Raw genomic sequence first — 12394 nt, 5'->3', positions numbered from 1 at the left:
CCCCTCAGCTGATCTGGAAAACAAGCTGGGTTATTTCATACTCATCTTGCAAGTCACCACAAATGTCTCAGCGGAATGGTCTGTGCCTTCTGAGAAGCTATGTGGAGCAAGTGGGCCTCTACTAAGAGAAGAAAGCTCGCGGGTGGTTTTCAGATGCAGAAAAAACCTCATTCTGTGAGGCTTCTAATCACTCTATCTTAGAGTTTATAAAAATAAAAATATTGTGTGTGTTCTCTCTTTCTCTCTCACACAGACACACACAAGCGCGTGCCTTGCACGCACGCGCCCTACCAAGGCATTGCTGAGCCTATGATTGGGCTGTATTTTTAAGTCTACATTCTATCCCTAAGTTTTAAACACTTTCTTTCTTGTCTTCCCCATGCCAATCCCACTAGTCATCAAATGTGGCTTTCCAAGCAAAGGCAAAAAACTCACGCGACTTTAGCACAGACAGTGCACTTCCAGCTGCCATCAAGGCCCGAAACCCGACACTCGCTGCACACTCTTAGAGAGCAGGCCTGGCATGGGTCTCCTCGGTCAAATATTAAGCCCAGGTTTCTCTGACAGTGGACACAGACTCTGCTGGTGTCTTGTTGAGTTTTCCCACTTCTACGTTTTGCTTCTAAGAGCTCATTCTTCAGCTTCCTGGAAGGAGAGAAAAACAATCACTCAAACAACAACAACAACAGAGGAGCAGAACTATCTTTATTTAAGGGATGTTTTCATTTGGAACAATATTTGAAAGAATTAGGGAGTCAGAGCCAAATACGTTCAGAAAATACAATTTCTCCCTCCAGAATCAACAATCTCTTGGCATCGATAGTTGAAAAACATGTTTGTGTTTTATTTTTGAATTTTGGCATCCTTCACGAGCACTACTACTTTACTGTTAGTATTTATTCACATTATATTCTAACTTCTCCAGGATATCTTTGATACTGTGACATTGGAACATAATCCAAATCTAGAGACAAACACAATGCCATGTTCTTTACTTGCCTAGATATACTACATGCGGCAAAAGTGTGAAATAAAATTTGGCAATATGGGTAATTTCTTTAAGCCATCCAAGGAAGAGTCTGCTACAAAAACGTTGCCCACCTTTCCAGATCTAAACACTTTTGCTTGTCCTTTAAGGGTTTCCAACAATTTCCAATGACCTATGGGCTTTGTTGTCAGACATGCCTATGTTTGAATCCAGGTTCCATCATGAACTAGCTGTACAACCTTAGGCAATGATTTACCTACTCAATCTCAGTCTCCTCATTTCTAAAATGAGGGTAATAATTCTTCCATGACTGTTTTTAAGATTCAGTGAGATAATACATATAAAGTTATCAGCATGATTCCTGGCACACAGGTACTAAATAAATGCTATTTCCAAGTCCCTTCTTTTACTATCTGACATGTAATCTATTTATATACACTTCAAAAATAGCTACCGTGTTTCCCCAAAAATAAGACGGGGTCTTATATTAATTTTTGCTCCAAAAGACGCATTAGGGCTTATGTTCGGGGGATGTCATCCTGAAAAACCCTGCTAGGGCTTATTTTCCGGTTAGGTCTCATTTTCGGGGAAACACGGTATTCAAAGCGTGGTCCTTGTTCTAGAAGCGCCGGCATCATCTGGGAGCTTATTAGAAATGCAGCAACTCAGGCTCCACCTCAGACCTACTGGATCAGATTCTGTATTTTCACAAAATCTCTAGGTGATTGAAGTTTGAGAAGCACAGCTTTGGAATATTTGTTTTCAAATGTGACTATACACTGGAATATTTTTAAAAACACTGATTCCCAAGTCTCACCCCCACAGAGTCTGATGTAATTGGTTTGGGATGTAGCCTACACAACGGTATTTTTTAAAGCTTCCCTATTTATTCTAATATACTTCCAAATCTGGAAAAACACTACTCTAGAAGATAGGCTCATCCCCACTTAAATGCTTCACAAACATGCCATTCCTTTATGCTATCTATCTCCAATCCCTTCTTCAACATAACATTTCTGTGTTCCACAAAAACAACATCCCAGAATCATCCCACACATCTCATACCATCTCCTTTTACATTTGTGGTACTGCGCTTTGTTATACCTGACTAGACTAGCATCCTTCCAAAGGTTGTAACAATGTCTTTGGTTTCTTATATATATTGTTCAGGACCCAATTTCATGCTAGGTTGAAAGGTATTTAAATGTTTAAAACTATTCATTATCTCTTTTGGGCCTTCAAACTCACTTGTGAGGTATTATGTGTCTCATGTTAAAGATAGTACACAGTATAGATAAAACCAGAAACCAGATCTTTTAATTCCTTGTTTAATGAAAGTTCATAAATGGGGAATTTAAGTGAGGAGTAAAATTTCCAAAACCTTAAATTCACTGTCTCATTCATTCATCCAACGAGTCTTTATTGAGGGCCTATTGTGTGGTTGGCATTGATATTCAGAGACAAAAATTAGTCAAAACAGGACATCTACTAAGGATTCCCATTATCCTTGATATTAGTTGAGAAGAGGACAAATGCAAGATGATTCATGTGTTGCAACAGGCAGCCATACAGAGCACTCTGAAGTCCTTATTCTCTTGTCTATCTAAATACAAATGACAGCAACCCACAACAAATGCTTTCCTAATCCCTGATTTAGAGTTTACAAAGTACCCTCATGTCCCTTTTTCCATGATAAATGGCTCATGAAATTGAGTGTAAGAAAAGCTCCACAGGATTTACTTTTGAAAACTTGTAAAAGCTACAAGCTTTAAAATAACAGAATAAGTTCTTATTTGAAGACCACAACTGTATTATTTGGAGAAACACAACAGACATTTGAACACCTCAGGGCACAGGAAAAATAAAACACTGCCTATTCAAAATCTGTAACAATTTGTGCAACAATTATAAAGAAACAAAGTGATCAAAATGAGTAGAACAAAGACAGTAATCCTAGACAGCAGTCCTATTGAGTAAGCTGGGGGAGCCAAAGAACAATAAACTGAGAAAATGGGGTACTCCAGGATATTCCAGAGGCAAATTCCCTTCTGGAAAAAATTCTATGATTAGGTGCCTGAAGTTTAACCACATAAACTAGAATGGGTGAGACCACTTGGATAAATTATGGCCATGAAATCAAACATTTACATTGCATCTTTCTTTGTGCTCTACTAACAGTGCTTTATTTAGCAACCAGGTTTCACCTAGTTCACAGATCTAGAGTCTGAAAAGAAATGGGGCTCCGTATAAACCAGGCCACAGGGAGGCAAAAACTTAAAGTTCCAAACACACTAGTTGGGGAATTCCTAAGGCAATTGGTGCTAATTGTCCCACAGAGTCTGGAAGCTATCTCTGAAACATGTGGGAAAAGATGGGCAGAACTCCATAGGCTGGCACAAAATACTAAGTGGCTTATTGGTTTTTCAAATCCCTCATAGAAGCTGACCTAATTCAATCATGTCTAGGATATTTTACACTAAGTGGATGCAGCCATTTTTAGATAGTCAAGAAGAGGACAAAAGAGGGTAATTGCAACCAGGAAAAGAAAATGTGCAACTGGAGAGTTAGTGCCAAGGAAACAGGGAAGCATAGGGAGCTAGAAGAGAGGAATAGCATGGGGATATCTTTTCCCTGCTTAACTAGCCAGCACTTACAAAGCAATGTGGACCTCATTTGGTTCCTGCATTGGTGGCCCAGTCTCCAACATATCTGAGAAAGGTGAGTTTCTGGGTTGTAAGCACAGTATCTGTTCATCTCACTCATCTACATAAGCTAGAAATGCTTCTGGTTTAAAAGTAACAGGCTTTAAATATTGGTTTCATTTTAACCCCCACATAACGAGAAATCCAGAATGAGGCAGCTGCTTGCATTAGTTCAGCTACAAAATCAGGTCATTTAACGATTCCTTTCATCCTTTCTTCCTGATGGTCCCCTATCTTCAAGGTGTGGTTTATCATTCTTATACAAAATGGCCAGGCAGTTGCAGCACAGGATCCCCATTTAAGGCAGAAAGAAGGGGCAAGAGGTGTCAGTTGCACCTGTCTCTTAACAGGAAAGCAAAAATTGACTCGGAAGTCGTCCCATCAGACTTCTCCTTAGGGTTCCTTAGCTAGACAGTGTCATACCACGATGACTAGCTAGCTGCAAAGGAGGCTGGAAAAGTGGAACAAGTTGGAACTGCACTTCCCTGCTTTCTTGACATTAGCTGTGGTCATGTGACTGGCGTTGGTCCATGAAATGTGGTATATGATTCCAGGTAAAAGCTGTAAGAGTGAGGGTTTGGTTTGCCACATATCCCTGTTCTTTGGATAGAGAATGGCAATATCCCAAATAGTGTCTGTTCTGTAAGTCTGGGTCCTGGTCTGAGGATGCCATGAGTTACAATTCCCAGCCATCCGCTTATGGACATGCAGCATGAGAGATAAATAAACCTTCATTGTTTTAAGCCACTAAGAATTCGAGGTTCTTATTGCAGCATCTCAGCCTGTCCTGGCTGATGAACATACAGCCTAGTGCTTCACCTGGCTGGCTCCCACCTATCCTTTTTATTTCAGCTTTATTGCTGCTCTCTCAGAGAGGCTTTCTCTGACCACCAAATCTGTAGCAGATTCACATCTTATTCTCACTCGTGTTCTTTTTCTTCACAGCACATACCATAATTTTTCATTGTACCTTTACTGGCTATTTTTAACTGGTTTAATGTTCGTCTTGCCAATTCCTCTGTAATATCCATGAGGGCAAAACTTTATCTGTTTTGTTCAGCTTTGAATTTTAAAGCACATAATGGCTGGAACATAATAGATACCATTTAGTTGAATGAATAAAAAATCATAAGTAAAAGCTAGCAAGTGACAGAGGAGAAATGGAGAGAGGGAGGGAGGAAGAAAAACTCAACTATGTTACTTGCTGGGTATCACTGGGCAGTCCACTTAACCTCTACTGGGTCTCAGCTACTTTAACCTCAAAATGAAGATAATGATTCCTTTCCTATCTTCCTCCGAGGATGTTTGTGATAGCCAGAGGCAATAAAGTATGGTAGTGTGCTTTGTGAATTATAGAAGCCTTTACAATATGAAGCCATCATTCCCCCTCTCTTCCTTTCCTGCCTCCCCGCCACCCCACTCCGGTTCAAGCCATTGTTTCTCAGTGCAGTTGTGTAGGACACAGCAACCTGGCCCATGCTGGTATTAGGAGCCTTGCGCTCCTCCTGGCTGAGGCAGTCGGTTGGCCGCTCACAGCAGCTCATGGCAGCTCTCGCCAGCTGCCAGCCACTTATGCTGGCCACCGGCCTCTCCTGGCAGCACACAGCAGCCCAGCTCCAGGGAGAGCTGTTGTTCACAATCTTAGCTGTAGAGGGCGCAGTTCACTGGCCCATGTGGGAATTGAACCAGCAACCTCAGCATTAGGAGCACAGCGCTCCAACCACCTGAGCCACCAGCCCGACCTGAAGCCATCTTTATTAAAAAGAGAATGAGAAGATTTAAAAAAATGTACAATGTTAGATCCACTAGGAAGAAGGTCAAATTAAAATTGGCTTAAATTTAGATCAAACGCACTTTGAAAAAGTAATACAAGCCTGAGAAAACTACAGAAAGCTCTCAATTACTTCGCAAGAATTCTCAGGATTTATTTCATCTCCTTAAGCTAATTCCTATACTTTTGTTCAGTAAGCAAAACTATTTTTTAACTCTTTAAAAAAAATTTTCAGTCTCAATGTGGCCTCTTCTTTATATCCTTAGTTATAGGGGTTCTGCTCAGCTCGTCTTCAGATGATTCTTGAAGCTGACTGTTCTATGATTCAGTTGTAATTTTGATGTGATCCTGGGAGGCAGCAGAAATAGCACTTACCTAATCTGCCATCTTAGACCTTCTGGCAAGCAAAGCTATTTTGATTCCTCAAAATATTAAAAATCTAACCATTTCCCCTATTTTTTTCTTGTCTGAAGAGGAGCAAAGAGTATAGGAGGTGGAAGAAAAATTGTAGTAGAGATAAATATGGCCCAAAATCAACTGTTAAAAACTGATGAAGAATACAGAGAAAAAGAAAAAAGCTACCGAAGACATTTAATTCCAGCTAACACCAATCCTTCATTTGACATAAGCTCAGGATGCTCTAGCATTTTAAAACATCAGTTTATTCTTTATGTTTCCTTGTTGCTACACAGATATATTCATAGTAACATGTGAATTGATGACCCATATGTAATTGAAATCTTAAATACTGAAAAGATGAACTATGTTAACTGTAGTTAAATAACAAAATCTTTTCTATATTCTGGTGATATATTGAATTCGTTTTTTCTATTCTATCATCAAAAATGTTCAATACATTACAAAGACTGCTTGCTTTATCTTTGCATAGACACATTCCTTTCAAATCAGGAATTGCTTTCATTAAAATTCCTGTCACATTTGTGTGGCATTTTTCTTTTGTTACCCAGTCTAGTCCCAATTGTACTAAACACTATTTTGCACCAAATAAGATAGGCATTTTAGAATAGAAGCAATTAGGTGCCTAGAAGAGGAAGCCATAGATAACAATTCAAAAAACATCTCTGATTCCTTGATGCCTTTAAACAATCTCCAATCTCACATCTAGAAGAGCACATGAAGGCTCAAGAGAGAGAATGAGCAAGCAAGGACTATATACCGTGTTTCCCTGAAAATAAGACCTAAATGGACAATCAGCTCTAATGCGTCCTTTGGAGCAAAAATTAATGTAAGACCCAGTCTTATATTATAGTGAAATAAGACTGGGTATTATATTAATTATATTATATATCATATTACATTATATTACATTTTATTTTATATTATATCCGGTCTTATATTATAGTAAAATAAGACGGGGTCTTATATTAATTTTTACTCCAAAAGACGCATTAGAGCTGACTGTCCGGTTAGGTCTTATTTTTGGGGAAACATGGTACTAGTGGCCCAGAAAATAGGACTCTAAAGTCAGACAGCTTGGATTCAAATCCTCACCTTACCATTTATTTCACTTGAGACTTTAAGAAAATTACTTAACCTGTCTATGTCTCAAGACTTCAGGAGACCTAACCTTTCTGTGTCTCAAAATACTCCCTCTGTAAAAATAATAATAATAATAATAATAATAACAATAGTTACAACCTCATAAGCTTGTTGTGATCATTAAGTAAGATAATGTCATTGTGAGCATTAAGTGTGAAGTACAACTTGACACATACTAATTTTGGAATAGACGATCTGGTATATGTCTCCCAATAGCTGTTCTCCCCTTCTCTATTAGTGGAATGCCTAGCTAGGCTCACGACCACTCAGAATAAAGACTGTACTTCTCAGTGTCCCCTGTATTTAAATTTTGTCATGAGACTGAATGTTGGCCAGTGTGATATGATCAGAAATGACATAGACAACCTCTCAGTCATGCCCCGATGGGAAAAGGCTCCCTTTCCCTTGAACCCTTCTTCCTTTCCAGAGGCTGGGAGGCTGGGACAGAAAATAGGGGTGAGCCACCTTGGATCAAGAGCTAAACTCTCCAGAAGTTGGAGCAACCAAAGAAAAGGTGCCTAGACCCATGCTAAAATGGAGCTACCACCACAGTATCACAAAGCTGCCAACGGAGACTTTTCCATTTGAGGGCAATGTATTTCCATCTCATTTAAACCATTATTATATAACCCAAAGCGAAGTCTATTTCCCAATTAATACAGTAAGAAGTCAGTAAATATTAGCTCTTTTTATTATTCACTTGCAGAGATGTTATCAGATTCTGCTTCAACCTCTGCGACAACGCCTGCAAGCCGAGTCCTCGTCTCCAGCTAGTTTCATATTCCTTTAAGAGAGCAAACTCACAGGGACTGATGAAAAATACTGTCAAACCAGAAACAATGAGACAAACACCACTTGAAATAATGTATTCAGGCAGAATAATGTCACAGCAGCTTGATGTCAATGGCTGCATACCTCTTAGCACTCCTGATTTTTTCACATCCAGAGGCCATGCCATCAACACTGGGGCTATTTCTTATTTGCCTATGGAAAATTCAGGGGTCACCAGACTTCCTTTCTGTACTCTGAATATAAAAATATGACCTTTTCATTTTGATTGTAGCTTCTGTGTGCAGGACCTATTATTGAAACCTACCCATCACAACACTTAGCCAAAATAATGACAGGCACTTTGTTTAACATGTCATGTCATTTGACAGTAATCCATGAGAAAAACATTATGATTACCATTTTATAGATAAAAGGTGGAATCTCAGAAAGGAAACTTGCTGTGGTTCGCGGGTTATGAAGCGGTGCAGTTAGGAATCAGATCCAGAATTTTATATTCCAAAACCTGCACTCTTCCTCAACGTCAGACTCCTCTTGTTGGCTCTCAATCTATTAAAATACTTTTTGCTCAGAAAGAACACTGTATTATTAACGGCTGCTATTTCTTTCCTTTTTGTACAAAGCCATGCTGAGCCCACTCCAAGTTATGCCTCAGTAAACACAAAGGGTTTCTTCTGCCCATCCCGCTTCTCCCAGCAAATGGTGCCGGCCCAAGTGGCCTCTTATCACAGAGTCTCTCAGGGCAAACATTCCCCAGTGGAGCTTTCTTCAACAAACACACCATTCTGGTCCTAATCAACTTTATAGAGCTTTTGATTAGTTCTCAAATCTAAGGCTACTAAAAAGAATCAAAAGCATTTGAGAGTTGGGGGAAAGTTTTGCCTAGATAGAAAGCGACTTCAGAGAAAGTATTAAGGAACAGGATTGAAAGAACTCTCGTCTAGATTAAAAAAAAAAAAATCTTGTGAATGGTACCAATTTCGAGTGTTTACAAATTGTCTCAGGGAAAGAGGGCATTGTGAAATCTTCCTGTCTGCAGATGACGCAAAATACTTCTTGGCAGCAAAACACTTGGCTCCTAGGAATACACTAGATCCTTCCACAAAGCCATGTGAACAGACAGGCAATTGTTTATTAAGTATAAAGGCACACCTCGTTTTATTACGTTTCACTTTTATGGGCTCCACAAGTCTTGGCATTTCTTTACAAGATGAAGGTAAGACATTCCACCAGCAAAAAAAAAAAGTGATTCGCTTTATTGTGGTGGTCTAGAATGGAACCCACAATATCGCCAAAGAATACCTGTAGTCTCAAAATCATAGCAGAAATTGATCGCATATGTAATTAGCAAACCAAGTCTTCCACCTGGAAATACCTTGAAATAACTATAATCTCAATTTCCTGGCCCAACAAGGAACAATGATGTGTTTTACTAATCTGAAACCCAAAGGATAACTTTCTAGATTATAAAAAACCGCAGAGAAGTCCTGCTATCAATATGGTAAATTACTTAGAAAAAGAGGAAGTAGACAGACATTTATATAACTTACAAAGTGATCCCCTGAAAAAAAAAAATAAAACACAAGAAATTAAAAGAGAATAAAAAAGATTTAGAAGAATAAACTTCAGAGCTTACAAAAAAACGAGGGGTGGAGACAGAATCAGTAAAGCAAGAAGTAGGAAAGCTGAACTTCAATAGGGCTTTTAAAGATTACTGCTATGACAATGCAAGGATAAAAGTGACTGGATGGGAAGAAATTGGGCATTTGTACATAAAAAAAGGTAATTTAAAGAGAACACGTTGCCCTTGAAAAATTCTTTAAAACTATTTCTGCTGCTGAATACATATATATATATATATATATATATATATATATATATATATATATATTATAAATACATGAATTTTATTTCTAAAATGTCTCTAAATTGAATTTGCGTCAACTAAATTATTTTAAATGCAGCCAGAAAGGAGTTGTGCGCTCATCAAAGACAGTTATCAGAACTTAATTTTTCCCATTTTACCTCTTTAGGTGATGTTTATGGGGACACATATCTTCATAAAGGTTATTACAAAACACACTTCCAGCAGTTTTCCTCATATTCAGTATCAGCATATGGTACAAGAAATGTCAAGTCACCATTTCTTTGATATTCATCAAGGATGAATATAAATGTTTTCTTTACGTGCCATATTTTTTCTCCTTATATCCTTCACTGAAAATTACCACTGACCGTGAATTGCTTTCAGATTCTATAAAAAGGAAGATGAGGTTTGTGCTAAGCCATAAATAAATCTGATCCATAAGATGCATGATTTGTTTTGGTATTGATTATTATTTTTACTTAATTTTATTTAACAAGCACATACAATTCTTACTCATCTTTGCATTTATCAGTGTTGGAGAGCTATGGTTTTCAAAATGTAGATGCTTACACAGATCATGAACAAATGACCCACTCATTCTCAAGGTTAAGTTAACTGACCTGCTGATTATAAATGATTCTATAATCAGAGCTCTAAGGATGTGGATGACAGTTTAAAATCCCTCACACCTTGCCCATCAGTAACCTTCATCATCTCCTTCCTGCTCAGCCTATATATGCCTGTATCGACTCCCTTCTTTAGCCTTATCATATTATTCTTTCACTATTAATGCCATGGATGAACCTAAAGGGTATTATGCTAAGTAAAATAAGTCAGACAAATACCATATGATCTCACTTATATGTGGAATCTAAAGGACAAAAGAAATGAACAAACAAAACAGAAATAGACTCATAGATACAGAGAACAAACGGATGGTTGCCAGATGGGAGGGGGGTTAGGGGGCTTGGTGAAAAAGGTGGAAGGCATTAAGAAATATTCCTTCTACTCTTTTATACCAATAAACACCTAAATGTGAATTGGGAACATGGCCACCCAGAATAATGATTACATTTCCCAGCTAAATATGCAAGCTCCCTAGCAGCTAAGTATGGCCATTATAGCCAATGCGATGTAAGCAAGGTCATATGTAAAACTTCTCAAAAATGTCCCTAAGGGAAGGAACCTGTCTCTTTTTTTGCCCTTTGCCCATCTCCCCACTGACTGAAATGAGGACAGGAGGACTGGAGCTGGAGCAACCACCTTGGACCATAAAGTGTGACTAAGACTCTCTCCTCGACCAAAGTTTGGACAGGCTCCTCTGGGGTCTCTTTTCGATTAGACCTTGCCCTTGGACCCTGTCTTTAACCTGCATAACCCAGATTTAGTAAGAATCCTGCTAAATCAGTGTAACAAGAATCCCCCACCCTTGATATCTCATATCAACCTGGCCTGCCTTCAGTAAGAATTCTGAGAAGTCAATTTAGTAAGAATCCCACTATCATCAATGTTTCCTCTTAGTCATTTTCCATTTATTGATCCCCTCATTCTATTTGTTGGCTATAAATCCTCATTGGCTTTTGCTGTAATTGGACTTGAGCCTAATCTCTCTCCCCTATTGCCACAGTCTTTTATTTGTTTTAAATTTTGGGGGGATAGTCTTCAAGTCTATTGCAATAGTCCTGAATAAAGTCTTCTTTACCATTTTAATAAGTGTCAGAATATATATATTTTTGTATTTCCACATGTTGAAGATGTTAGCCCATGTTGAAGATGGCAGAGCAACCACTTGGGAGGGCCAAGGGCCTCTGATGAGCACGGAGCCACCATTACCAGCCCTGGGTTGCTTTCCTCATGACTTCATCTAGGTAAAAAAAAAAAGAAACTTCTCTCTTAATTAAGGTACTATTATTTTGATTATCTGACACCCAGAGTTGAACTTACCTTAATTTCTACACTTATAAATGGTAAGGATACTATCACAGAAATAGAGAAGAATACAAATCCTGTCTATAACATACTAATTGTGTATAGAGTCCGTCAAAAATATAAATTATTTATATTTTACAGAAAGAATATATATATATATATATATATATATATATATATATTTGATTTGAGTCCATGTAAAAGTGGAGACTTTGCATAATCTAATAAAATACAATTTTGCTTCTGTTAAATTAGAAATTAATTCATCTCCATCTCCTATGCCTTGCATATAAGTATTCAATGAATTTTTGCTGAATCTTGGAAATGTATTCCCCAAATATATGACAAAAAGAATTCATATAAATCAATATTGAAATAACACTAACACCCAATAGCGAAAAGACAAATTATGTGAATAAAAAATTCACAGGAGAGGAAATACAAATGGCTAGCAATCATGCAAAAATACTAATAACCACATAAATGCAAATTAACATAGAACATTACTTTATCAAATTAGTAATGACTTAGAACAATAATTTTGATGTCGGCAGTGGTACAATGGTTTAGTGAAGAGGAAATTGACAACATTTCTGGAAACAATTTTTCAATTTAAAGGGTATATAAATCAAAATATGAATCACAATATAATAAAAATTAAGACAGAAGATTAAAGAATAAGGATGTTCATGGTAATTAGGACAAATAATTAAACAAAACATTGCACATCCATGTTATGAAATCTTCTCTAGGCAATAAAAATGATGCTTCCAAAGAATTTTTAATGA

At 37.8% G+C, this 12394-nt stretch overlaps 1 protein-coding gene across 8 annotated transcripts in view; it reads right to left on the bottom strand.

Annotated features, from left to right (window-relative positions):
* Positions 1-12394, bottom strand: part of SYTL5 (synaptotagmin like 5) — a 212506-nt gene that overhangs the window by 78963 nt on the left and 121149 nt on the right. For all 8 annotated transcript variants that reach the window (XM_088794824.1, XM_019747829.3, XM_088794825.1 and 5 more), the window contains exon 3: positions 436-645. In XM_088794824.1, coding sequence (XP_088650950.1) covers positions 436-645 — 210 coding nt within the window. The remainder of the gene's footprint in view (positions 1-435; positions 646-12394) is intronic.

This window comes from Rhinolophus sinicus, chromosome 18, assembly GCF_057876585.1.
Source record: "Rhinolophus sinicus isolate RSI-liver-muscle chromosome 18, RSI-T2T, whole genome shotgun sequence".
NCBI classification, from domain to species: domain Eukaryota; kingdom Metazoa; phylum Chordata; class Mammalia; order Chiroptera; family Rhinolophidae; genus Rhinolophus; species Rhinolophus sinicus.
This window is presented reverse-complemented; position numbering and strand designations above follow the sequence as displayed.